Here is a 26,849-nt window from a genome sequence, read left to right on the forward strand (position 1 = left end):
CCCTTCCACCCAGATCGCCTCCTCCTCTTCCTTCAGCAGCTCTCTCCCTTCCATCGTCCCCGCCTTCTCTTCCTCCCATGTCCAGCAGCTCTCTCCCTTCCCTCCAGTCCCTTCCTCCTCTTCCTAGCTTGTCCAGCAGCTTTCCAGCCCCTTCCTCCTCTCCCTCCCATGTCCAGCAGCTCTCTCCCTTCCATTCAGTCCCCTCCTCCCCTTCCTTCAGCAGCTCTCTCCCTTCCATCGTCCCCTCCTCCTCTTCCTCCCATGTCCAGGAGCTCTCCCCCTTTCCACCAGTCCCTTCTTCCTCTTCCTAGCTTGTCCAGCAGCTCTCCAGCCCCTTCCTCCTCTCCCTCCCATGTCCAGCAGCTCTCTCCCTTCCATTCAGTCCCCTCCTCCCCTTCCTTCAGCAGCTCTCTCCCTTCCATCGTCCCCTCCTTCTCTTCCTCCCATGTCCAGCAGCTCTCGCCCTTCCCTCCAGTCCCTTCCTCCTCTTCCTCCCTTGTCCAGCAGCTCTCCAACCCCTTCCTCCTCTCCCTCCCATGTCTAGCAGCTCTCTCCCTTCCCTCCCTCTTCCAGAAGCTCTCCAGCCCCTTCCTCCCACCTCCAGCAGCTCTCTTCCTTCCCAGTTCCCTCTAATCCCCTTCCTCCTACAAGTCTGACTGTCTCTGGCAAAAGTATCCCTTCCCCCCCAACCAACAAACCACAAATTCAGCACTTGCCCTCCAGGCCCACCCATCCAAATCCTTCATCGCTGTCGCTGCCTTTTCTCCCGTGGCTTCCGGGAGGCAGCGATCAGCGTTACCTGTAGTGCCTGCCCTGAAATTATGCTTCTTTTCTCCCCAGGCTTCGCCCCGCTTGTTTCTTTCGCTCGTCGGCAGCGCTACGCTGCGCTGCTATTCAAACAGGCAGCTGCGCTCCTCTCTGCCGCGTCCATCCGGCCCTACTAAACAGGAAGTGCATCAGAGGGCCGGATAGACGCAGCAGAGAGGAGCGGAGCTGCCTGTTTGAATAGCAGCGCAGCGTAGCGCTGCCGACGAGCGAAGAAACGAGCGGGGCGAAGCCTGGGGAGAAAAGAAGCATAATTTCAGGGCAGGCACTACAGGTAAAGCTGATCGCTGCCTCCCGGAAGCCGCGGGAGAAAAGGCAGCGACAGCGATGAAGGATTTGGATGGGTGGGCCTGGAGGGCAAGTGGGTGGGCCTGGGCCCGTCCAGGCCCACCCGTGGCTACGCCCCTGCTACACTGACATATTGATGTTTGTTTCATTTTAGCTGTTTCCTATCTTCCTGCTCTCTGTCCACTCAAATTTCATCTTCTAATCCTTTTCCTTTTTACTTTTCAGATACCTGATTTCCATCTCCTTCTTTCACCCACTAGCTCTCCTATTCCCCATCTCACTCCTTCTCCAGCCTTCATCTTCAATCTACTCCCCGTAATCACTATCATCCTCTCGTTCATTTCCTTACCACCCCCTTGGCCTTCCACATGGTTCTACCATCCCATTGTCTGCCTCCTTCTAACCCTTCTAGCCCAGCATCTGCTCCCTCTTTCTCCTCTCTCCACCCTCTATCCCCTCCTAGCATCTTCCTGTCCTTTCTCTCTTTCCTCTTGCCCCTTCCCCCAGGGGCCAGCATTTCTCCCCCTCTTCCATCCCACCCACATTCCAGCATTTCTCCCTCACTGTCTTCTACCCCTGGATCCTACATCTCCCTCCTTCTTCCCCCTCCTCTGCCCTCATGGTCAACATTGTTCCCTCTTTTCCTCTTTTCTCTCACCCTTGCATCCCAAGTCTAACATCTGTTCCCCCCCTTGCAGCATCTCTTCCACCACCATGAAACATTTCTCCTTCATCCCTCTCTCCCCTGTGCAGTACCTTTTCCTCCCCTCCCTCCCAGGTCCAACATTTCTCCTTCTTTTGTCATTCATCCCTCCTTCCCTCCCCACCCTACCCTACATCCAGCAATTATCCCTCTCTCTCCCCAATAATGATCCCATTTCTTCTACTCTCCCATGCATGTCTCCCTCTCCTACACCCTCCTGCATCTCTCCCTCCCCTCCCTAACAATTTCCCTCACTCCTACACCCCCTGTGTAGCATCTCTTTTCTTTCCCTCCCCTCCACTCCAACGCCCAAGCAGCCCAACAATTTTATCCTCGCCAACCCACCCCCCCCCTCCATGCAGCATCAGGAGCATCACGGCACCGCAGCACGTTTCAAAGGGTTGCTGGCAGCATGTAAGAGAGAATTGCTGCAGTGCTGCTGATGACCCAGAAGCCTTCCCTCTGTTGCGCGGATTTCAGGTCAGACTCAGCCAGCAGCAGTGATTCTTACACGCTGCCAGCAACCCTTTGAACCGGCGCAGCAGAAGAAGGAAGGCAGCTTCGGTCCCTGCATTTTTTTTCTTCGATCGTCACCGGCAGCGCTGCCATTCACACAGGCAGCTTCGCTCCCTTCTGCCGCGTCCATCCGGCCCATTCTGATGCACTTCCTGTGTACGTAGGGCCAGATGGACGCAGCAAAGGGGGCGGAGCTGCCTGTGTGAATGGCAGCGCTGCTGGCGACGATCGAAGAAATGAATGCAGCGCTGGCGGGGAGGAGAACGAATTTCCACGAGCGACGTGGGCGGGCGGGCCTGGACGGAAAGTGGATGGCCACCCGTGGCTACGCCCCTGTAATGAAATGTTCCATCTGCAAGTTTCAAAGACTCTTTGATGCGCCTAAACTATTACCTTTTTAAGGAACAGACGGATCTTCTCTGTATCTTTAGCAGCATAGATATGCCAGAGAGCACCTGGTTTCTCTTTGTTTTCAATAAAGCGCTTAATGGTCAGCTCATCTGCATCACCATCTTGAATTGTTCTAAGCACTTCTGTTGCCAAAGAAGCAGGAATAGAGTATTAGCATCTATACAGCATATAGAACAGTGCTTCTCTAACTTTTATTCAACATGACTACATTTTAACAAATTAATGTTCATATGACCCCAGAGGGTAACACACACAAAACAGGTCTCCACACCCTTCCCTCCTGCACACCCCCCACCCCCAACCGGCATGTCCAAAACAGGAAGCAAGAAGCAAACAGCAACAGTCAGCACAGAGCCTATATCCAAGTGTGAGCTCACAGACCCCAACATTTTGAATGGGTTTCCCGCCAACTGGAAGCCTACCCAGCAGAAGGCAGAAGCTTGTGAAGGTTCACTGGCTGAAAGGCCCCGTGTTGACTTCCATTACTAGACACACACACAGTGGAAGTCCAGAGGGAAAGGAAGTGGCCCTATTTCTGTGACCCCATTGGGGATCCTGACCCATACATTATGAACCACTACTACAGAAAAACAGTGCAAAGTTGACTCTCCTTACAGGGAAGGTTATTTCCAGAAAACACCAGGCTTACCTTGGTCTTGATCAAGCTCCCCTTTAGGGATGCCACATAACCATCACGTTAGCTGCATCGGACACATCTAAATGGAGGTTGGTTGTTCCAAACTTTCTATCTTCTGGTGTTATTAAACCTGTTGAAATTAGCAATGGCATGTATAAACTATACTTACTGAAAATGGTCACATTTTCATTTTCTTGTGACCAATGATTAAATCTATTGATTTGCTGAGGGCTCAGTGATTTACAAGTTCTTTTCTGAATTTACAGCTGGAGTCACTTTCTGATTTGATTACCCAAAACCTAAATTTAAAATTAATCATACAGCATCAATGTTGCTTCTTTAGGTTTCTGTTTATAGCTGCTATACTTTATATGAAAGGGAATAGAATACAATTCGACAACTTACTTAGTAAGAATGCCTTTTTAAAGACACTATTCAAAAAGCTCCATATGGCAGCTAAATGACCCACAGTGCTGAGTGCCATAAAACAAATGACAGAAGCAAAAATGGCACATACCATATGCATTGTACATCTTAGGACCCAAATCCGGTCTTACAAAATAGCTTGGAAGCCTGGAGGCAAGGTTCAGTTTGCCATCCCTCCTCGTATATTCTGGCAAAGGTATATTATTCATCAAGTCATCAAATCTGTAAAAGTAATACATAATAGGTTTTAGGCAGCTATATAAATATCAAATACCAACAAATGAAAAAACAAAATGAGCCTCTTCTCTTCCTCCCTTATGTTTTCCAAAGTCTTCCAAAATTTCCTACTCTACTTCTGGCTTCAGAGGAAAATAAATGGAAGAAAAAATTTTTCTCCTATTTTTCCAGGCTTTCACATCTCTGCTTCAGATATATAGTTAAGCAGATGCTTAAACAGCTTTAATATCAATTCAGTTATTTAGGCTTTTGTCACCTGTTTCAACTTAGAAGGGGAAAGAAGAGTGAGTAGGACTGTGACCTCAAAAAGCAAAGATAAATAGCCCTTCAACTTACTAAGCGATTTTAGTACTAAAATTCAATCACTGAGCAAATCCCACTGCTCTGCACCAGTTGCAAACATGGACTTACAGTAGCAGCTCCAACACTTTTTTTTCCTGTTTTGGAAATAAACTACAGGAACTTCTGGCAATTTTGCTGCATACTGATGCAATAAGTAAGCAGTCCAGTACTAAGTGTGCTTGGGGGGGGGGGGGGGGGGGGGGGAGAAGGAGCAAAGAACCAGGTCCAGAAAGGGAAGGGGCTATCTGTGAGAAAATATATGTGAAGGGAAAATGCAAAAAAAACAAAAAAAAAAAATAAAAAAAATGGAGCAAGGTGGGAAAACATACAGATGTTTAAATACAATATAATCTCAATTATCCGACCTTCACCGATCCAATCTGGCATATCCAACACCCCCCCCCCCCCCCCGGTGATGTCAACCACATCGCCGTTAAGAAGCGCAGAGTTTCTCTTCTTGTTTTCTGGCTTCTCATGCTGCAAGGAAGTGATGTTTTATCCGAGACCATACTCTCTGCAAAGGAAACCATGCTTTGCAGTTGGTACTCTCACATGCCCCATTGCTGTTAGAAGTGCATAGCTTCTCTTCCAGTTTTCCGTACTGTACTGTATAGTACAGTAATTTTTGGACAGGCCCCCCTTTCTCACGCGAGGGAACAGCTTTTGATCTGAGCACTGCTTCTAATAATGCTTGTTGTGAGCATTGGATGATGGTAAAGGAAAATGCTTAATAAAGTGAACATTAAAGATGTTTTGAGCTGAGACCTTGATTTTCCTGCCAGTGAAACATTTTGATCTGAGACCGTGCTTGTTTGCAGAAAACGAACCATGGCAAGATTCTTGTGCACAATGAGTTTTAAGCAGTACTTACATATACCTATTCCTGTTTGTTCATCTACAAACTCTCATTCTTAAATCTGTTTTTCCTGTGAACATGGAGTGTGGAGAATTTCCAGTTTAGCTCTGGGGTCTGCTTCATACTGTTATTAAGTTGGAGAAGACAAAGCAGTGAGCTCTGCTCGGTTTCTGTATTTCTATTCACACTGCCTGCTGTAGAAGACAACTCTAATGAGGCTGAACATGAGGTAGATAAATACGGTTACCTTGTTTGGTTCTGTATTTTTGCTCACACTTCCTCTGTACAGTACTGTACTGTATTGTGAAATATACTGCTCTGTATATTTGTGCTCAAATTGCCTGCTATACAAGAAGCAGTCATGCCCTATACAACTTTTTTCTTTTTTGCTGAATAGTGTCAACAAACAATATTTTAAATACAGATACCAGATGCTTGTTCTTCATGCATAAAGTATGTTTTCTGTGCATTTTTAAGAGGTTACCATTGCTTTCTGTGCTATCCAACTTTTCACTTATTAGACAAAAGGGTCAGTCCTGTTTACGTCAGATAATCAAGACTATACAGTACATGAAAGGAGACATTCAGGTGGAAGAAAATATCAATATGATGTTGGGAGAAAAGCACTGACAAGATAGATTGAGGTGAGAAAGATGAGAGACCAGAAGAGAAGAGTAGACAAGTTGTCTTAAAAGAGCTGGTGAAGAAAGAGGTTGAAATTAAAAAAAACAAACAAACCAGAAGAGTTAGAAAAAGAAATGAAACAAAACAAATTCACATAACAGAAAGTTGGGCAGCTTGTTTAAAACAAAATTAATAAAATTGGTTTGTGTGCATTAATATAAAATGTAAGGTACTTAATGCAAGTGTGGGAGCCTGGTGGCAGACCTATAAAGTTGGTCCAGAGAAACAACACGTCTGCTCCACAGTTTGGGCTTGGTGGTCTTATACATTGAGTGCCCCTCTGGATGATATACAAGACCTACCTGTAAGATCTGTACACCCTAACTGAATGATTGGACCTGGGATCTGTGAGACTGAGTGGACCAGGCATGTACAGCAATAGAATGTTTAGCACTGATAGCATTTTACCAACAACCTTCCTCAACAGAATGGAACTAAGACTGTGCCCTGATCGTGACTGAACAGATATGGATGGGCTGGAGTGTAAATTTTAAGGGTCTTCGACATACGGTCTGTGCCCTGAGAATGGCAAGGACAAGTCAAACTCAGGTATACATAAAAAGTATCGCATACCATGTAAAATGAGTTTATCTCGTTGGCCAGACTGGATGGACCATACAGGTCTTTATCTGCCGTCCTTTACTATGTTACGTGATGCAGGTACAAAGTATAGGGTGGGATAGAATATTCTGGAACATGGGTGGAATTAATGATTAGGTGAAAAATGATTGGTGATACATGAATAAGGTGACATGTTCTGGGAGGGTAAACGATTTTCTGCTTTATGATATGTATTGAGATAAAGTGTATAAGAGAGGGTGAAACTAAGATACAGGGAGGCAGACCACTTCCTTCATGTCAGGGACCTGACTGGCTGGATATGCCTCTCTAACTGTTCTTCTTCTTTATTTTAGACTTGCATCTAAGCTTGTGCTGCTGAGCAACTATTGGACTTTTTCTTATTCCTGAATAAATCTTTCTTTTTATTTCATCTCTAAGTAACTGGTGATACTTGTTTTATTTGTGTAAGGTTACTGAGCCACGTACCAGGGCTAACAGCACTCCAGCTAAGCTGTGGTACATGTGTGTAGGAGGCCCTCCAAAAGGCTGGGGGTTCAGTTCTGACTCACACACAACACATGCCAAGCAAGTTCAGAAACCATGCCACAGAATCCATCTCATGAGCAGGAGACAGATACACTGAAAATACCTATATATATATATATATATATATATATATATATATATATATATATATATATCAAACCTATAAATGGCAAGTGACCGACTCACCTGCAAATGCGCAGTAGAGACTTCCCTCTCTGTCCCGCCCCCGCGTCAAGACGTGATGACGGGGAAGGGGGGCGGGACAGAGAGGGAAACTGCGCTGAAGGGGAGGAGGGAACCGCTGACGTCGCTACCGCTCCCCCCCCCCCCCCGGAGTCGCCACCACCCCCCCTTCACCCGGCCCGGGCCCTCTCTTCGTTATTGAACTTACAGCAGCGCCGAAACAGCAGCAAGCAGCTCAGCTTCAGCTCCCGTCGGCCTTCCTTCCCTGCCTGTGCCCCGCCCTCGCCGACGTGACGTCACACGAGGGCGAGGCACAGGCAGTGAAGGAAGGCCAACGGGAGCTACTGCTTGCTGCTGTTTCGGCGCTGCTGTAAGTTGAATAACGAAGAGAGGGCCCGGGCCGGGTGAAGGGGGGGGTGGTGCGACTCCGGCGTGGGGGGGGCGGTAGCGGCTACCTTGGGGGGGGAGGGGACATGGGACGTCTCAGAAGGAGGGGGCCTTGGAGCTGGGAGGGAGGGAAGGAAGGGGGCCTGGGGAGCTGGGGGGGGCCTGGGGCCTTGGAACTGGGAGAGAGGGAAGGGGGCCTTGGGAGCTGGGGGGGCCTGGGGCCTTGGAACTGGGTGGGAGGGAGGGCGGGGGGACTTGCAGCTGGGAAGGGGGGAGGACTGGAGCCTTGGAGCGGGGAGGGAGGGCAGGGGGGCCCTTACAGTTGTGAGGGAGAGCAGGGGGCCTTGGAACTGGGAGGGAGGGAGCTGGGGGGGGCCTTGGGAGCTGGGGGGGCCTGGGGCCTTGGAACTGGACGGAGGGCGGGGGGGGGGCCTTGCAGCTGGGAAGGGGGAGGACTGGAGCCTTGGAGCTGGAGGGCAGGGGGGCTGTTACAGTTGTGAGGGAGAGCAGGGGGCCTTGGAACTGGGAGGGCGGGAGGGAAGGGGGCCTTGGGAGCTGGGGGGGAGGGCCTGGGGCCTTGGAACTGGGTGGGAGGGAGGGCAGGGGGCCTTGGGAGCTGGGGGGAGGGCCTGGGGCCTTGGAACTGGGAGGGAGGGGAGGGCGGGCAGCAGGGGGCCTTGCAGCTGGGAAGGGGGAGGACTGGAGCCTTGGAGCTGGGAGGGAGGGCAGGGGGGCCCTTACAGTTGTGAGGGAATGGGGCCCCTTACAGTTGTGAGGGAGAGCAGGGGGCCTTGGAACTGGGAGGGAGGGAAGGGGGCCTTGGGAGCTGGGGGGGGGGCCTTGGAACTGGGAGGGAGGGCAGGGGGCCTTGCAGCTGGGAAGGGGGGAGGACTGGAGCCTTGGAGCTGGGAGGGAGGGACAGAGGGGGCCTTGGAGCTGGCAGGGAAGGAGGATGGCAGGGGCTTTGCAGCTGCAACGGGAGGGGGGCCTTGGGGAAAAAAAACATTCCAATACCCGCCCGTTTTTACGGGCTTAACGGCTAGTATATATATAAAAGGCACTACCAACGTTCTAATGAAGCCTCACTTCCGTTTTGCATGGTGGTGTAGATATCCGTTTTCATGAATCACAGGCAGGAGTAAAGGAGTAGGGAAACACGCTCCTCTCCTGCTGACTCTGCTGCCTGGGTTGCTCCCCTCCCCCTGCTGTATCATCAGGGCATGGCTGAGGATCTCAAAGCACAGAACACCCTTCCTCTCTGTTGCCGGACGAAGTGAGTGCAGAGAGACTCAACCGCTTCCTCCCCCTTACTTCTTCCCTCCCTCCCCTTACATTTAAAACAACACCAGGGGCTTGCAACTCTGCCTCTCTCTGCTTATTCTCTCCCTCCGCGGAGAACTAGAATTAAACTGACCTTTTGAGTGGAAATTGGACTCACTCAAACATAGTCAGCAAGCTCCAATCTGCTGCTCTCCTGCTGTTGCCCGGCCTGCTCCCCTCCCCCCGCTGTCTCGCCAGAGCATGGCTGAGGATCTCAGAGCACTGAACCCCCTTCCTCTCAGTTGAAGTCAGAGAAAATGAGTGCAGGGAAGGTCAACCGCTTCCTCCCTCCCTATACATTTAAAGCAACACCAGGGACTTGCATCTCTGCCTCTCTCTGCTTATTCTCTCCCTTCGCCGGAGAACTAGCATTAAATAGCCCTTGCGAGTGGAAATCGTAAAACTGGTGTACAGAGAAATGGGAGTTACTTGATGCTTTTCTTGACAACTGACCTCTTCTGTATGCCCTATTTTCCAGACTGCTGTTGCTGCCAGTTAGATATAAAGCGCAGGACTCAGACAGGCTTGCCACTTTCAGAAGCCAACAACACTCTTTCTACACATTCACTCTGCAGGGGAGAGGAGAATCGATGGATGGCAAAAGGGGGGGCAGGGGAGACAGGAGAGTAGCTGGGTGGATGGAGGGGGGCAGGGGAGAGATAATCACACACACATTCACTCTCACAGACACACTCACACCCAGACTCAATCTCTGTCTCTCTCTCTCACACACACACGGTGCTGCCAACCATGCAGAGGGGGGGACAGGCAGGGGGTCCTGAGACCACAAGGGAGGGGAGGGGAACGCAGAGGGGGAGGGGGTCCTGAGACCTGAGAGGGTGGAGGGGGTCCTGAGGGGACAGGTATCTCTGTCACACACACACTCTCACAGTGTCTTCCTCTCTCTCTCACACTATGTCTCACACTGTATCACATTCACTCTCTATGTGTCGCACAATCACACACACACTCTCGGTCTCATACACTCTCTCGGTCTCACAGAGAGTAAGTGTATCACACACATACTCTCTCTCACACACACACTCTCACACACACAGTGTATCTGTGTGAAACACACTCTCTCACACTCACTGTGTCTCACATACTCATTCAAACAAACACACTGTCATCCTCACACACTCTCTCACACACTCGCACCCAGACTCACTCTCTGTCACACACATACACTTGCACATTCACTCGCTCTCTCTCACACAGTCCCTCCCACACACACTCTCACAAACATACACACTCCGAGACCAAGCTTCCTAGCGCCCGTTTCATTTGTGTCAGAAACGGGCCTTTTTCACCCTACACCCCCCTCTCCCAAGTTGCCGCTGCTCCCCCCTCTCCCTCCTCCCAGCAACTTTCCCTCCGGTCCCACCCACACACACCCAACAGACCTGCCGTGCCGCTCCGATCTCTGCCCGAAGCTGCAGTACCGGACCAACAAAAACAACATCAGCTTCGTGTAAACAGCTCTGCAGCCGCTCCTCTCGCCTCAAGTCGCTCCTACAGGGTCCTTTTCCAGGGGCACTGACGTCCAGGCGCGAGGACCGGCTGCACAGCCAATTGCCAGTCCTGATGGCCTCCTGCGGTGCCTCGCCTGCTTCGTTAAAACACCTGATGCTGATTTTCAACCGCCGCGCCGCCTCTGTGGATGGAGACAGTTGCTGGCCGCACGGAGAGGGGGGAGCAGCGGTGGCGACTTAGTGAGGGCTAGGGGGACAGTGGCAGCACAGACATCGGGGTGGGGGGGAAGCGGTGCTAGCGTCCATTTCATTCCTCTCTGAAACGGGCCTTTCACACTAGTGCTTTAAATAAAGGGCAAATTCAGGCAGTGGGTTAAATAGCAAAGGAAAAATTAATCATTCCACTTAGGAATGATCCTAACACATTACAGTGTATTTAGCTCTAATTAAGCCTTTTATAGTAAGGGAACACAATTCATGTTATGTGGTATACTGTACTCTTCCATATTTAAATTCCTACCGGCTACGCATCATGTCTCGAAAGTCTTCCCCTGGGGGCCAGTCCTTAAGCTTCAACACCATTGGATCGCCTTCTTTTGACTTAAGCCGTCCTAACCAAAAAAAAAGGGGGCTATCTTAGTTGATGCACCGAGTTGCATAACTGGGACAAGACAGTAACATATGAAGTACAACACATATAAACAAAGCCTTAAAAGATATAAACAGTTGTCAAAATAAAGCTTGTTTTGAAAAAGCAAATAATTTCTAGTGTTTTAAAATGACCATTCCTTTCACATAGTCCCCAGCTGTAAACACATGAATTTTTCTTTCATGTGTTGCAAAGCATTAAGGGCTAGATTCAGTGTGTGGTGCCAAAAATCAGTGCAAATGGTATTCTATAAAGAGTACCTATAGATGTGTGCCCTTTATAGAACAGTGTGTTGCGTGGGCATCAACGCCCAACTTTGGGCACGAGGATTTACACCAACTGAATCCAGGTGTAAATCCCGCAAATGAGGCATGGATCTCCCTAATTCGCTAATACTGTGCACATTTTAAGGGAATGCCCCTGACCTGCCCATGTTCCTCCCATCATTACAACCCCTTTTCAGATCCGAGCAGGAACACTTAGGCGTTATTCTATAGTTGGGCGCGCAAGTGAAGTTCTGCGCAGAGCCAGTTTTTGGCCCGTTTTGGCACCTTGCTTCCATTATAATGCTTTTCCACACCGATAGCGCATAACATTAGGTGTCATATATAGAATTCCCTAGTAAGTGTCTTGGTATTGCATTTGTCACTTTCATGTGCAAGTATATATTATAGCCTGGGGATAAAGATACCCAGTGATACATACTTGAAATATCTTCAAATCCTTCCCAGAAGTCTCCCACAGTTGCTCCTGTGATAATACCATTGGTTCTGCAATTAACCAAATCTGCTTCCTGGTCCCCAAACTCTCTTCGGAAGGACTCTGGCTTCCAGATATCTGTATTTAATTTGTGATGCACTCCAGACACCATGACAGGCTGCAAGTGAAGAATAAGGAATAAGTCATTACTTATAATAGTTTTTTTTTTTAAATGTCAACCGACAGCAATCTTGCAACGGTACCCAAGAAAGAAAACAAATAATTTGAAAAATAAGTAAGACAGATGATACTTATCCACTTATTAAACAAACATTAACATTTTTTCCAGTCACTAAATGGAGAAACCCCTTCGGTTCACCCCAAGGCCTAGCAAGTATCAATAAGACACTGACAACAACTGCAACAGTAAAATATTTAATTAACAGCACATATTAGAGCACAGCATATTACAATGTCAACACAATATACGTTAAAACATCTTAATAGACTGCAAAGGGACAAGTAGAGCGAGAACACGTAGACTGATAAGATAGAGTAACAGGAGAGGAAGTGACATCATCGCTAAGGGATGGCAGCCTGATTTCAGAGCTCTGCAGAGAACAGAGTAAATAAGTGCTGTAACCCCAAAAAACGTGGCAATTTCGCGAGTGCAGAGGCTTCTGTAGTGTATACAAGCATGGCAGCGAGAAAAAGACTCTCCAAGTTTAAATACCTGCCGGATGGATCTGGATCCTCGAAGTGTGCTGGGCCAAGAGCTAGCTTGAGAGGAGCCAAGATGGCTGCTGCAGATTCTGAGTCAGACCCTGATATCGAGAAACCAACAGAGGAAGAGGCTGTGATAAGACAGTGTTTATTCGCTGGTTTAAAGACTTAAAAGCTGAAATGGTGGCCACAAGAACCAGTATCCAAAATGCAGTTGCAGTGCTGCATGAGGAGCTGAAGGAGATTGGGAACTGTGTGGCAGAGACAGAGGAGAGGGTGGAAAATATGGCAGAGGAGGTTTGGGACCTGCAGAAAGATCTTAAAGCAGAACAGCAGCTGAGAAGAGACCTAGAATTGCAGTTGGAGGATTTAGAAAACAGATCCCGAAGATGCAATTTGCGATTTAAAGGGATCCCAGAGGAGGCAGAGTTTAAGGATGTGGTGAAAGTAATTCAGGACCTGTGCAATTTTATTATGGACCTGGGAAACACAGGAGGAGAAGAGCAAAACTCCAAATGCATTAAAATTGATCGGGCCCATAGGAGTCTAGGTCCCCAAAGGGGAGGACAGCCTAGAGACATTGTGGTTTGTTTTCATGAATTTGGAGTAAAAGAGGCAATCTGGAGAAAAGCCCGGGGACTGGATGAGATTACCTGGAAGAATTGTAAACCCCAGATATTTCAAGATCTAGCCAGAAAGACACTGCAGAGGAGGAGAGAATATAAGGAGATCACCAGATACCTGCAAAAAGAGGGACTGAGATATAAGTGGCTTTATCCCCTGGGAATGCAAGTCACAGTGGGTAATAAGACCCGGAGATTCCTGTCTACTGAAGGAGCTTGGAAGTCGTTGAAGGAGATGGGGTGCACAGATTTGCCAAACACAGCAGAACAGACAGACAAACAGCAGACACCAAGTCCTAAGAACAGTAAAGAGGGATGGAACAAAGCGCGTGGAGCGAAGGGGCAAGGGTCTCCGAGTTTGGATAGCCGCAGATCTGAAGCCAGCGGAGTGGACTGATCATGGTGGCTATAACAACACTGGATCTCACAGGACAACAGTATTATCTATTGACTGAATGTTGATAACTATAGGAGGGAAGTGACAGGATGTTTGGTTACTATAGGAGGTATATAAGCAGGGGGGCAGCGAATGAGGAGGGATATCAGAGGGGCAGCTCTCTGATGATGGCTCAATTTCTCAGGGACTGATCTGGCAGAGAGGGAACAGAGCCAGAAGCAGAGGGGGGGGGGGGGTGGGGGGAGGGGGGAGTGGGGGGAAGGTTACGGGTGGGAACATGGAATGTCAATGGTCTGAATAACCCTGGGAAAAGGAGCATTGTATTTAAAGAATTGAACCGGTTAAAATGGGACGTGATTATGTTACAGGAAACCCACATAAGGAAACAAGATGAACACTTGCTTAGAAGTAAACAATTGGGTGACTGCTTTCTGTTGGCGGACCCTAAGGGGGGGAAAACGGGGGGAGTTGCCATCTTTGTTAAAGCACATCTTAGATTTGTTCGGGAAGATGTTTAGCGGTGAAAGGGAAGATAGGAGAGCAACACATTACTCTGGTTAATATATATGCCCCTAATAGTGGACAGGGTGCCTTTTTTTGAGTCCATCAGGCCAGAACTCAGTGCATTTGGGAAAGGTCAGATAATACTGGGGGGGGGGGGGGGGGGGGATTTCAACTTCACAGCCTCAAATTTAGACCACTCTCTGGGACGAGCTGAGGGAACTAAGCAATATAGGGGGAAGTTTCTTAAGCTAATGGTAGAATTAGACCTGGTGGACGTTTGGAGATTACAACATCCTAGACAGAGGACTTAACACATTTTATTCCCATGCACAAAACACATACACTAGGATAGATGCAATATGGTGCAGCCGGTCACTGTGGGGGGGGGGGGGGGGGGGGCTATAAAAGAAACTGAAATTGAAAGTATACATGCTTCTGATCATGCACCTGTGTGGGTAATAGTGGGAAAATTGGGAAAGGAGCGTGGAGGTCGAGTGTGGAGGTTGAATGATAGTTTGATTGCGGAGGAAAAAGATTGTCAGGATGTGCGCAATATAATACAAGATTATCTTCAAATCAATGACAATGGGGAGGTGTTGGAAGGGATTCTATGGGATACCCTCAAGGCAGTAGTTAGGGGGCATCTTATACAAAGGGGTGCGCAAAAAAAGAGGGACCGGAAAGCACATGAGCTGCATACACGAAAGACACTGGCGCAATTAGAGGTTAAACACCAAGCTACTGGGGACCCGCAGACATTTTAAAAATTAGTAGATTGTACAGCAGAATTGCAAAAAATACAATTGAGAAAGATGGAATATACCAGAAAATTGATGAAACAAAAGTTTTTTGAATTTAGCAATAAAGCGGGTACTATGCTAGCGAGAAGCTTGAGACAAAGACAGATGAAAAATACGATTACAAAAATTAAAGGTGCTCGGGATGAAATATTGCACCAAGATAAGGACATAAGCAGACAATTTGTTCATTTTTACACGAAACTATACTCTAAAGGGGAGGTGGTGTCCCAAGGAAAGATGCGAGAATATTTACAAGAGCTAGATATACCACAAATTACAGGACTGCAAAAGGCTGAGCTCGAGGCTGAAACTACAACGCAAGAGGTTCTCAGGGTCATTAAAGGGTTAAAACCGGGAAAGGCCCCTGGCTTCGATGGATATACAGGGCAATATTACAAGGTATTTGGGAAGGAACTGGCACCATTATTAGTTAGGGTGGGCAATGCAAATTTTGGGGGCCATGGAGTTCCTCCCAGTATGAGGGAAGTGGGGATATCGGTCCTTTTAAAACCAGGGAGAGATCCAGCAGTGTGTGGATCATATAGACCGATATCTCTGCTGAATATCGATGTAAAAATTTTAGCCAAAGTTATGGCAGATCGTTTGGGGAGAGTGCTGCCTCACATAATTCACGAGGATCAATCAGGGTTCATAGCACACAGACATGTGGCAGACAATATTCGCCGCATTTTGAATATTACATGGGGGGCACAGAGGAGGGGAGATTCACTGACACTGCTGGCAGTGGATGCGGAGAAAGCATTTGACAGGGTGGGAAGTGATGAGGGCTATGGGAATGGGGGGGCGCATTTCTAGAATGGGTAAAAGGTATGTATACATTCCCAGTGGCGCGTATAAAAGTGAATTGAGGGTACTCAGAGTATTTCCAAATAGCAAGAGGAACGAGACAAGGTTGCCCATTATCTCCCCTGTTATTTGCTATTTCCATTGAACCCCTGGCTTTGAGAATACAGACTCTCAGAGACATTAGAGGAGTTAAATTGGGGGGGGGGGGGGGGGGGGGTCATGAGCACAAAATTGCCCTGTTTGCAGACGACATCCAGGGAACTGGAACTATACGGTAAAGTGGCGGGGTTTTTAGTGAATTATGATAAATCTGAGATGATGGGTATTACTAGCACAGAGGCAGAGCTGGAGCAGCTGAAACAGGCATTCCCTTTTAAAATGACGGACCATAGTTTTAGATATTTGGGAATTATAATACCAAAAGATCTAGATAACCTCTTCTTGTTAAATTATACGCCTTTGCTCAGGGATGTGAGACGGGACTTGAATAAATGGAAGAATAATTGGTTGTCATGGTGGGGGAGAATAGCGGTAGTAAAAATGAACATTTTAGCCAGACTGCTTTTTCTATTTCAGACACTGCCAACATTAGTACCCAGAAGGGAAATTTTAAAACTACAGTCAGATATAGGGACCTTTGTGTGGGCGGGTAGGCCGGCTAGGCTGTCAAAAAAAATCTTGTGGGGGAAGGTGGAAGAGGGGGGGGAGAGGGATGCCAAATGTGCAGTGGTACTACTGGGCAGCCCAATTAAAACAGATAGGGGAGTGGAGTAAAGTAGATTTATCTCCAATTACTAGGTAAGAGCAAATTTTTGTTAGGGAAGGAAAGCTAGATGGTCTGCTGTGGGCCTCAGTCCCGGAGCAGACATACAAGGGCCTTACGCTGAATCCTTTTGTATCTCATCTCTTTACGGTGTGGGGGAGGCTGAAAAGGAAGGTAAGAGGGACAGGGAATAGATCTACATATGCATGGCTCACACAGGAACCCAGGTTCCCGGGGGGGGGGGGGGGGGGGGGAGGGAAAATAAGGTATTCCAAAATTGGTTTCAAAAAGGGCTCATACGGTTTCATGAGTGCCTAGATGAGGGTCGAATACGCACATCTGAAGAACTACAGGAAATGTATGGGTTAGTAGAGTCCGATTTATATGCGTACATGCAGGTCAAACACTTTATTAGTACAGAGAAATGGGCCAGGGAGGAATTCAAAGACCAAGAGGGATTTGAAAAAGTATGGGGGGATATGGATAAGTGGGGGAAAGGAATTTCACGGATATATGGACACCTTAGGGGGCAGAGTTTTATGAAAATGACCTATATGGAGGCATGGGAAAAGGACTTGAATCAGGATGTTTCGGAGGCAGAATGGAGGAGGGTATGCTTGGAAGTCAAGAAAGCCTCGGTGTGTGTGCTTATTAAAGAAAATGCCTATAAAGTGCTGAGCAGATGGTATTATACACCTGATAGAATTAAAAGAATGTTCCCTGAGGCTTCTGATAGCTGTTGGAGATGTGGAAGGGAGACGGGAACTTTTTTTCATATTTGGTGGGGGTGCAGTTTGATTCAACCTTATTGGAGAGATATAACGGATAGGTTGTCTAAAGTTCTAGAAGGTACTTTTCCATGCGATCCTAAATGGTGCCTCCTGGGGTGGGGGAACCAGAGGGGAAGAGATGGCAACAGACATTCAAGAGAATGGGGTTAGCCGCTGCAAAAACCACTATTGCAATGCATTGGAAAAAGTCCGCTGGGCCAACTGTAGGTAATTGGGCTGAGAAATTTAAAACCATTATAGAGTTGGAAAAATTGACTGATAAGCGTAAGGGGAGATATAATCCAGAGGCACCTGAATGGATTCATCTAACAGATATTGAGGGGGTTTAGGGGGGTTTGGGCTGTTGGGGGAATCAGTTGTTGAGGGGTTAGTGGGGGGGGGGGATAAAAGGGTTATAAGCATAATGTTAAAATAAAAATTAAATTGTTGCATTGTCATGTGCTGGAGCCAATGGCTCGTTGTTATGTTTGAGATGTTATTTCAATAAAAATTCAAAGTTAAAAAAAAGATAGAGTAACAGGAGTTCACATAGATAAGGGTGACTAGGGTATCAAAGAAGTAAAATTATAATTACATTTAGAATTTGTTTTCACACCAAAATATTTTTACAATATTTTAAGTATCTAGATATAACATTTCTCAATAAATTATTCCCTGTATCACCTGTAGATTACAGAAGTGAAACATAAAAGTAGCAAATTTCTTTCTGGTTATGTACCTGTCCTTGTTTCCAGCACTCCCGGAACACATTCCAGTTACTCTTATTACAGGGATCCTGTAGGCACAGCAGTCTGTTATCACACAACCAGTAATGGGGGGTATCAAAGCCCATCAGGCTAGGCTTTATTGTGAGTCCTTGAGGTTTCATTGCTGCATCAGTGGCAGGTTTACTTTGCACTAGTGAGGCAAAGATGTCATCCAGGATTTTTGGTGTGCTCTTAAGGCCATTATCCATCTGAATATAGAGAAGAAAATGCAAGTTAATCATCATTAACAGACACACCTGCTTTGTAATATGGTAAATAAATGGCAAACACCAAAATGGCCCAGTCTGCCCAGTAAAATGATTACAGCTGTTAAGTGTTGCTCTATGCAGGTTACTCTCATATCTTACAAGTAGTGCAAAACGTCACATCAAGCACTGAGGGATTCATGTCAAGGTTTCCATCCTCTTGCTTTCTATAAATTCTATATATATATCCTACCCCTTTTTCGATTTCATCACAGTTCTTGCCTCCATGACCTTGCCTAGGAGTGCATTCCAGGCATCTATCACCCTTTTTGTAAAAACATTTCTTGATTTTGCTTCCAATTTCCTTACAGCTTCATATGAAGGACTGGCATTATAATAGGCATTTCTGAGACCTGGTAAGAGGAGAATAATCAGTGGGACACTGTCATACCAGGATACAAATTATATCACAGTCATAGGGTTGATCAAATTGGTGGAGTGGTAGCATTGTATATTAAGAAGGGACTTGAATCGAATAGACTAAATATTCTGCAGGGCACAAAACACATCTTGGAATCCCTATGGAAAAGGGATAGTGATAGGAGTGTACTACCGTCCACCTGGCCAGGATGAAGAGACAGATGTAGAAATGCTATCAGAAATTAGGAAGGCTAACAAACTGGGGAACATGATAATAATGGGTGATTTCAATTACCCCAATACTGACTGGATAAATGTAACATCAGTGCAAGCTAGAGAGGTAAATGTCCTTGATGGAATCAAGGACTGCTTTATGGAGCAGCTGGTACAGGAGCCAACAAGAGAAGGAAGAATTCTAGACCTAGTTATTAGAGGAGCAAATGATCTGGTGGAAGGTAATGGTGCTGGGGCCTCTTGATAACAGTGATCACAATAAGATCAGATTTGATATAAGCTCTTAAGTACACACAGGAAGTCCAATATGTTAGCATTAACTTTCAAAAATTAAACTATGATAAAATGAGAAGATGAAAAAAAAAATCTTAGAGGAGCAGCTGTGAAGATCAGAAATTTACATGAGACGTAGATGCTGTTCTAAATATATTCCATCTAAAAAAAGGAGGAAGGAAGACCAAACGACAGCCGGAATGGTTAAAGAGTGAGGTGAAGGAAGCTAATAGAGCAAAAAGAAAATCCTTCAGAACATGGGAAAAGGATCCAAATGAAAATAATAGGAAACTACATAAAGAATGGCAAATCAAATGCAAAGTCCTGACAAGGAAGACAAAGAGAGACTTTGAAAAGAAGACTGCGTTGGAGGCGACAGATTAAATGAATTCTTTGCTTCGGTCTTCACCGAGGAAGAAGTGGGAGAGATACAGGTGCCAGAAATGGTATTCAATGCTGACAAGTCAATCAAATTTCTGTAAACCTGGAAGATGTAACGGGCCAATTTGACAAATTGAAGAATAGCAAATCGCCTGGACCAGATGGTATAAATCCTAGAGTATTGATAGAATTGAAAACTGAACTTGCAAAACTATTGTTAGTAATATGTAATTTATCTTTAAAATCAAGCGTGGTACCAGAAGATTAAACGGTGGCCAATCTAACACCAATTTTTAAAAAGGGTTCCAAGAGGTGATTCAGGAAATTACAGACCAGTGAGCTGACGTCGGTGCCGGGCAAAATGGTAGAGACTACAAAATTACAGAGCATTTTCAAAAGCATGGATTAATGAGACAAAGCCAACATGGATTTAGTGAAGGGAAATCTTGCCTCACCAATCTATTACATTTCTTTGAAGGGGCGAATGACCATATGGATAAAGGTGAGCTGGTCGATATCAGGTAACTGAATAAGGATCAATATTAATACACCTTGTTACTACCTGGGTAGCACCTGGAGAGTTTCAGGAAGATACATGAACAGGGCCTCAGGGCAGAGATGTTTACCCTCTGCACTCCCTATCTGAGACTGAGAAAAATCCAGAGCAACAACTTTGAAAGTATCTGGCCAATGGCACTGCAGGTTGCCTTTCCACAGTGCTAAACTGAAAAGAAAACAGCCTTCTCTAAAACAGCTTTAAAACACAAAACACACACTACCTGCTGACCAAACAAGAGAAATACACTGCATGAAAATATTACAATTCACAGATTGAAAATCCCCCCCCCCCCCCCCGATTCACCACAATGGCTTACTCAGGTGTGGCTTGGAAGCTGCATAGGCTGCCCAGTGCTTATGCCAGTGCCACCTTTAGCCACAAACACAGAAGTCACTGAGAGGGAGGGGATGCAGATCAGATCAGAGTACATCTGCTAAGCAGGCTGCACTTGAGAGTCCAAGAGCACCACCTCCAGTGACCTCAGGAACTGCAGTAGCCACCACAGCATGGCCTGAGTCACACAGCCACCACAAACTGCAGCCTGTACTCCTGCTGCTGTTGAGTTGAACACCTGCTTAAGATGTTGCTCCACATAATTGTGGGCCTCCTTAAGAGTCAAGCCCCCCTCACCCGGGACAGTGGTCTTCTTGATCACCAATATATCAAAAGCTGTCACAAGTACTTAAGTATTACCATACTGGGAAAGACCATCAAGCCCAGCATCCTGTTTCCAACAGTGGCCAATCCAGTTCACAAAAACCTGGCAAGATCCCAAAAATGTACAAAACATTTTATACTGCTTATCCTAGAAATAGTGGACTTTCCCCAAGACCATTTAATAATGGTCTATGGACTTTTCCTTTAGGAAGCCGTCCAAAGCTTTTTTAAACTCCGCTAAGCTAACCACATTTACGACATTCTCTGGCAACAAATTCCAGAGTTTAATTGAATGTTGAGTGAAAAAAAAAGTTTCTCAGATTCGTTTTAATTTTACTACATTGTAGCTTCATTGCATGCCCCCTAGTCCTAGTATTTTTGGAAAGTGTAAACAGACGCTTCACATCTACTCATTCAACTCCATTCATTATTTTATAGACCTCTATCATATCTCCCCTCAGCTGCCTTTTCTCCAAGCTAAAGAGCCATAGCCGCTTTAGCCTATCTTCATAGGGAAGTCGTCCCATCCCCTTTATCATTTTCGTCGCCCTTCTCTGTACCTTTTCTAATTCCACTATTTCTTTTTTGAGATGCAGCGACCAGAATTGAACACAATATTCGAGGTGCGGTCGCACCATGAAGTGATAGAAAGGCATTATAACGTCCTCGTTTTTGTTTTCCGTTCCTTTCCTAATAATACCTATCATTCTATTTGCTTTCTTAGCCGCAGCAGCACACTGAGCAGAAGGTTTCAACGTATCATCAACGACGATGCCTAGATCCCTTTCTTGGTCCGTGACTCCTAACGTGGAACCTTGCATGACGTAGCTGTAATTCGGATTCCTCTTTCCCACATGCATCACTTTACACTTGCTCACATTAAACGTCATCTGCCATTTAGACGCCCAGTCTCCCAGTCTCGTGAGGTCCTCTTGTAATTTTTCACAATCCTCCCGCGATTTAACAACTTTGAATAACTTTGTCATCAGCAAATTTAATTACCTCACTAGTTACTACCATCTCTAGGTCATTTATAAATATGTTAAAAAGCAGCGGTCCCAGGGCTTCCGGTGACGTCAGCAACATCGATGGCAGCCTGAATTTATCACTCCTGACCAACCCTGCTAGCAAAGCTAACTTGAGCGATATAGATGACGAAATTGTCTCTGTTAAGACATTAAACGAAGTCTAACTGCGAGAGGGCAAAGATGTTGCAAAAATCGAGAACCTCGGAAGCCAAACTGGGAGCGCAAAGCAGTCAGCGGGTTACTAAAGCTGCTGGTCACCATGCTTCCCCCCAGGGAGAAGAGGCCTCTGACTCCGAATCCGTCCGGTCCAAAGAGGAAGCTTGCGGTAATCGTGAGCCTCAATTTACCAAAATACTTCGGGATTTCCGAAAGGACTTAGCTCACATGAAAACTGATATTGTGGAGCGTATTGATAACCTAAGAGGTGAACTTAAAGAGATTGGAACCCGTATGGAAAAGCTGGAAGGACGGGTTGAGGAGCACGTGGAAACGATGCACCAAATGAGACAGAGAGAAGAGGGATTCGCTAACCAATTGAAGGAGATGCAATATAAACTCGACGACATAAAAAATAGAGGTCGTCGTAACAACTTGCGATTTCGGTTGATCCCAGAAGTAGGAGATCAAGAGGATGTCAAAAAAAATAATACAAGAACTCTGTACACAAATACTTATGGGAACCCCAGATATGGCGACTCCAGAAATTGAACGGGCCCACAGGGCGCTGGGAAAGCCGATGCAAAATAAGCCAAGAGACATCATAGTTCGATTTTGGAAATATACGGAGAAGGAACATCTACTCATGTTGTCTAGGCAAAAGAAAGACCTGCAATTTAATGAGGCCCCTATTTCGGTGTACCAGGATTTATCTGCCTATACATTACAGCAAAGAAGGAATATGAAGCCTACCTTGGAGATTCTGGGAAAGCACAACATCAAATAGCGATGGGCATTCCCCTTTGCCCTATGCTTTACAATAGCTGGCGAACACTACAAGGTCCGTACTCCTGCAGCTGCTAAACAGATTTTCCAGTTAGCGGGTTTGATGGGACCAGATATGGAGTCGAGTTCGGTGGTGCCAGCTGATAATAGGGATAAAGTGTGTCAATGGCAACAGGACTTTAATAAGGCTAAGAAACCGCGATTGGCTACAAACAACACTGGCTTGTAATACCCGAAGATGACTGAGCAAACGAAGGCAAGAATAACTGTCATTAGTTTATTTCTTTACCCTTAAGTATGGACTATGTAGAAGATGAGTATGTTGACTATATGGACAAACGCGGGAGAGGGAGGGAAGGCTGTGTAATGGGATTGTTGATTTTGCTAGGGAGCGAGTGGGAGGGTCGAGGAGCAACTTTTGTCTTCCCGAGGCCTTTCACTCTACATTTCAGGGGAATGGGGAGGTGGGGAGGTGTAGGGGGGGAGAGGGGTGGGAAGCTACATTACCCGGAGATGGATAGTAGATATGCAGATGTGAGATCAAGACATTCCTTATGGTGACTAACTTAAAGGTTATAACTTTAAATGTAAAAGGCTTAAATGCCCCTAGAAAGAGACAATTAGTGCGGCAAGAAATAGCTCGACAAAAACCGCATGTGGTAATGCTACAAGAGACTCATTTGAAACGGGCCCATGAATATTTGTTTAGACATGCTCTATATTCTAAGATTTATTTTGCCTCTGATACTTCAGACAAAAAGCAAAGAGGGGTAGCTGTGCTTTTTCAGACTGATCTTCCCATACAAATCCTTCAGGTGAAGAGGGACCCAAAAGGACGCTATATTTTGATTAGAGGGACCTTTGAAAACAGAGAGGTTACTTGGGGATCTATATATGGTCCAAACACGAATCAACTCTCCTTTTTTCAATTGCTTAAGTGACAATTACAAACTATGATAGGGGGCCAGCTCATACTGGGAGGTGACTTCAATGCTACCTTGCACCCAGAAATGGATAGATCTGGCTCTGTCTCGCGTGGAGATAGAGTGATAGCCCCATTTCATTCAAAAAATTTGCCAGATGTTTAGCTATCTTACAGATCGAGATTATTCTTTTTACTCTCCGATGCATTCTACATATTCCCGGATTGACTATCTCTTTATAGATAAATTGCTGGGAAGCCAACTCACCAAGGCCCAAATTGGCACTATACACATGCCCCCTGTATGATACAACTTGACTGGCATATGGAAAATAGTCGGGAAGGGCGATGGACTCTGAATAATGTGATGTTAAAAAAGGAGGAGGTCTGTCGGGAATATGTTGAGGGCTTGAGGAGTACTTGTCCTTTAATTTAAATTCGGGACCCTCGATAGCGGTTGTATGGGATGCGCTCAAAGCTATATCTCGAGGTCATTTTATGAAAGTTGCCAGAAGGCTTAAGCGAAAAAGCACAGTAGAGATATCCCATTTGAGAGATCACATAGAGAACTTAGAAAAGAAACATAAACATACAGGATCCCTCAAGATATACAGATACCTACAGGAAGCAAGAATACAAGTAGATGCACTGTTGTCCCAGAATCTTGAATTCATTAATGAGAAATTAAAGCTCCATAATTATACAGCTTGAAGTAAGATAAACAGACAGCTAGCTCTTAAATTGCGAAAGTTAAGGGCGGAGCGTAGTATTTTTCATATTAGGGGTGACAAAGGGGAGACTCTCAGAACATCCCCGGAGATTAGACATAGATTTAATAGCTACTATGCAGCACTGTATGCAAGGGATGGCTTAATACAGGAGGAGAGCATTCGGTCATACTTAGGGGGAGTACCCTTGCCGACCTTGACACCGGAACAGCTGGTTTTGCTGGAAGCCCCAACTGAAGTGCAGGAAGTGCTTAATGCCATTAAAACATTGAAAACTGGAAAATCGCCAGGTATGGATGGTTATACTAGTGAATTTTATAAAAAATTTGCCCCTCAGCTAGCACCAATATTGGCAGAAGTACTAAACTTGGTTTTTCAGGGAGGCAACATGCCACCTACTATGAAGGAGGCATGGACTGCAGTGATCCCGAAGCCTAATAAGGATGCGACCGAGTGCTCTTCGTACCGCCCTATCTCAGTGCTGAATGTTGATGTGCGTATACTGGCAAAGGTCCTAGCAATTAAATTGACTACGATCCTACCGACCTTAATCCATCCAGAACAGGTGGGCTTTGTGGCTAGTAGACAGGTCTCAGACAACATTAGACGCACCCTAGATGTTATGTATATAGCGAAACAAAGAAAAACACTTTATTGCCTGTTAAGTGTCGATGCTGAAAAGGCATTTGATAGGGTGCATTGGCCATTCCTACATCATACTATGCAGCAATTTGGATTTGGACCTAATTTTATGGGGTGGATTAAAGAGCTGTATACCCAGCCTAAAGCATGTGTAAAGGTTAATGGACAAGTATCTCCCTTTTCTGAATTACAAAGAGGAACGCGTCAGGGGTGCCCCCTCTCACCACTTTTATTCGTGACTGTGATGGAACCCCCTAGCATGGAATATTAGGAATAACCCAGGAACAACAGGCATGAAGGTGGGAGACTGGGAGTCGAAGGTAACTTTATTTGCAGACGATGTCCTATTAACACTTACTTCACCCCTGGAGTCCTTACAAGAGGTGGTCCGGGAAACTTGAGTCCTATGGACGGGTATCAGGGTTTAAAATTAATTATGATAAGACTGAAGCACTGGTGCAGGGTATGGAGGAAGAATATTACCAGCAGTGTAAGCAGTTATATTCCTTGAGGTGGGTGACTAACAGCATCCGATACCGGGGGGGGGGGGGGGGGGTTCTCACAAGAAATTTGCAAGGAATCAGTAAGGCAAATTATGCGCCTTTGTTGAAGGAGATTCGAGCAGATTTGGAACAATGGGATCCCCTCAGCCTGTCTTGGTTTGGGAAGATAGCCACAGTGAAAATGAACATCCTGCCACGTTTATTATACCTATTTCAGTTGATACCATTACCTATTAGCGATCAAGTGCTTCAGTCTTTAGAAACTAGGCTACAAAAATTTATTTGGCAGGGTGGTAAGCCTAGAATTCATCATACAATTTTATATATGGACCGCAAAGCTAAGGGAGGGTTGGGGGTTCCTAAACTGGAGCTATACCATAGAGTGGCCCAAGCCAAATCAGCGGTGGAGTGGTTTCAGGAGGCTCCCCACAAATTATGGGTTAAGGTGGAACAATATTTGTTACGTAGTCCTCTGAAGCTGGGCCATTTGCTTTGGATAGCACCTAAACACCGGTGTTTGGGACTAGAGGTGAGCCTGGTTATTCGTTTCACACTCTCCTGTTGGGCCAAAATGGAACGACTGAAAAGAGCCTATAATTGCCGGTTATCGCCTATAGCCTATAATTTAGCTTTTCCCTTGGGCTGCTCCCCATCGGTTTTTACTAGATGGAAGAGGAAGGGGTTGGATTTATGGGGACAGTTAGTGAGTGGGGAGAGTTTTGTGTCATTTACAGAATTAGCTGAAACATATCATTTGCCTAGGAACGATCAATATGCTTATGCTCAATTGATTCACTTTTTAACATCCTCAGGAAAGCGAGATAGATTGTTTGGAGAGGTAACTTTTTTGGAAGAAATATGTGTAAGGGACCAAGGGATGAGAGGTCTAATTACTTTGCTATATGGTCACTTGAGAAACCTCCAGTCAATAAGTCATAAGCACCGGGAAAAATGGGAGAAGGAATTGGGCGTTTGCTATTCTGTAGCTGAATGGCAAAGGATGGAACGACTGGCTGTAAAGATATCTCCGGCGGTAAATATTCAAGAAAATCTTACTAAATTACTATTCCGCTGGTATCTAACACCGGTTAGACTAAATCATATGTTTAGCAATGTACCCCTGACCTGCTGGCGCAATTGTGGACAAATAGGTACACTAGGCCACATATGGTGGTCATGTCAAAAAGTAAGGCGAGGCTTACATACTGGGTGGGTGTTGATATACCATGGGACCCTGCAATATACCTGTTTCATAAGCCTATTTTGGGAATTGATGAGGCGGGGAAGGCATTGACAAAACACAGTTTCTGTGTGGGAAGATTAATGATTGCTCCATCTTGGAAGCAGAGCTCCAGCCCCTCCATAGTTAAATGGCAGACGTTACTTAGAGCACTGCTGAGAGGGAACAGTTATTAGCAAAAGAACGAAAACAATTAACTAAATGGGGCAAGATTTGGG

The 26,849-nt window shown here is 46.0% G+C and overlaps 1 protein-coding gene across 1 annotated transcript in view; it reads right to left on the reverse strand.

Moving 5' to 3' along the window:
- KDM3A (lysine demethylase 3A) overlaps window positions 1–26,849 on the reverse strand; it is a 334,933-nt gene that overhangs the window by 17,626 nt on the left and 290,458 nt on the right. Inside the window, 7 exon segments of the mRNA XM_030191048.1 lie at window positions 2,726–2,865; window positions 3,393–3,430; window positions 3,432–3,510; window positions 3,898–4,028; window positions 10,915–11,005; window positions 11,749–11,920; window positions 17,869–18,105. Coding sequence (XP_030046908.1) covers window positions 2,726–2,865; window positions 3,393–3,430; window positions 3,432–3,510; window positions 3,898–4,028; window positions 10,915–11,005; window positions 11,749–11,920; window positions 17,869–18,105 — 888 coding nt within the window.

The sequence above is a fragment of the Microcaecilia unicolor genome, chromosome 2 (genome assembly GCF_901765095.1).
Source record: "Microcaecilia unicolor chromosome 2, aMicUni1.1, whole genome shotgun sequence".
In the NCBI taxonomy this organism is placed as follows: domain Eukaryota; kingdom Metazoa; phylum Chordata; class Amphibia; order Gymnophiona; family Siphonopidae; genus Microcaecilia; species Microcaecilia unicolor.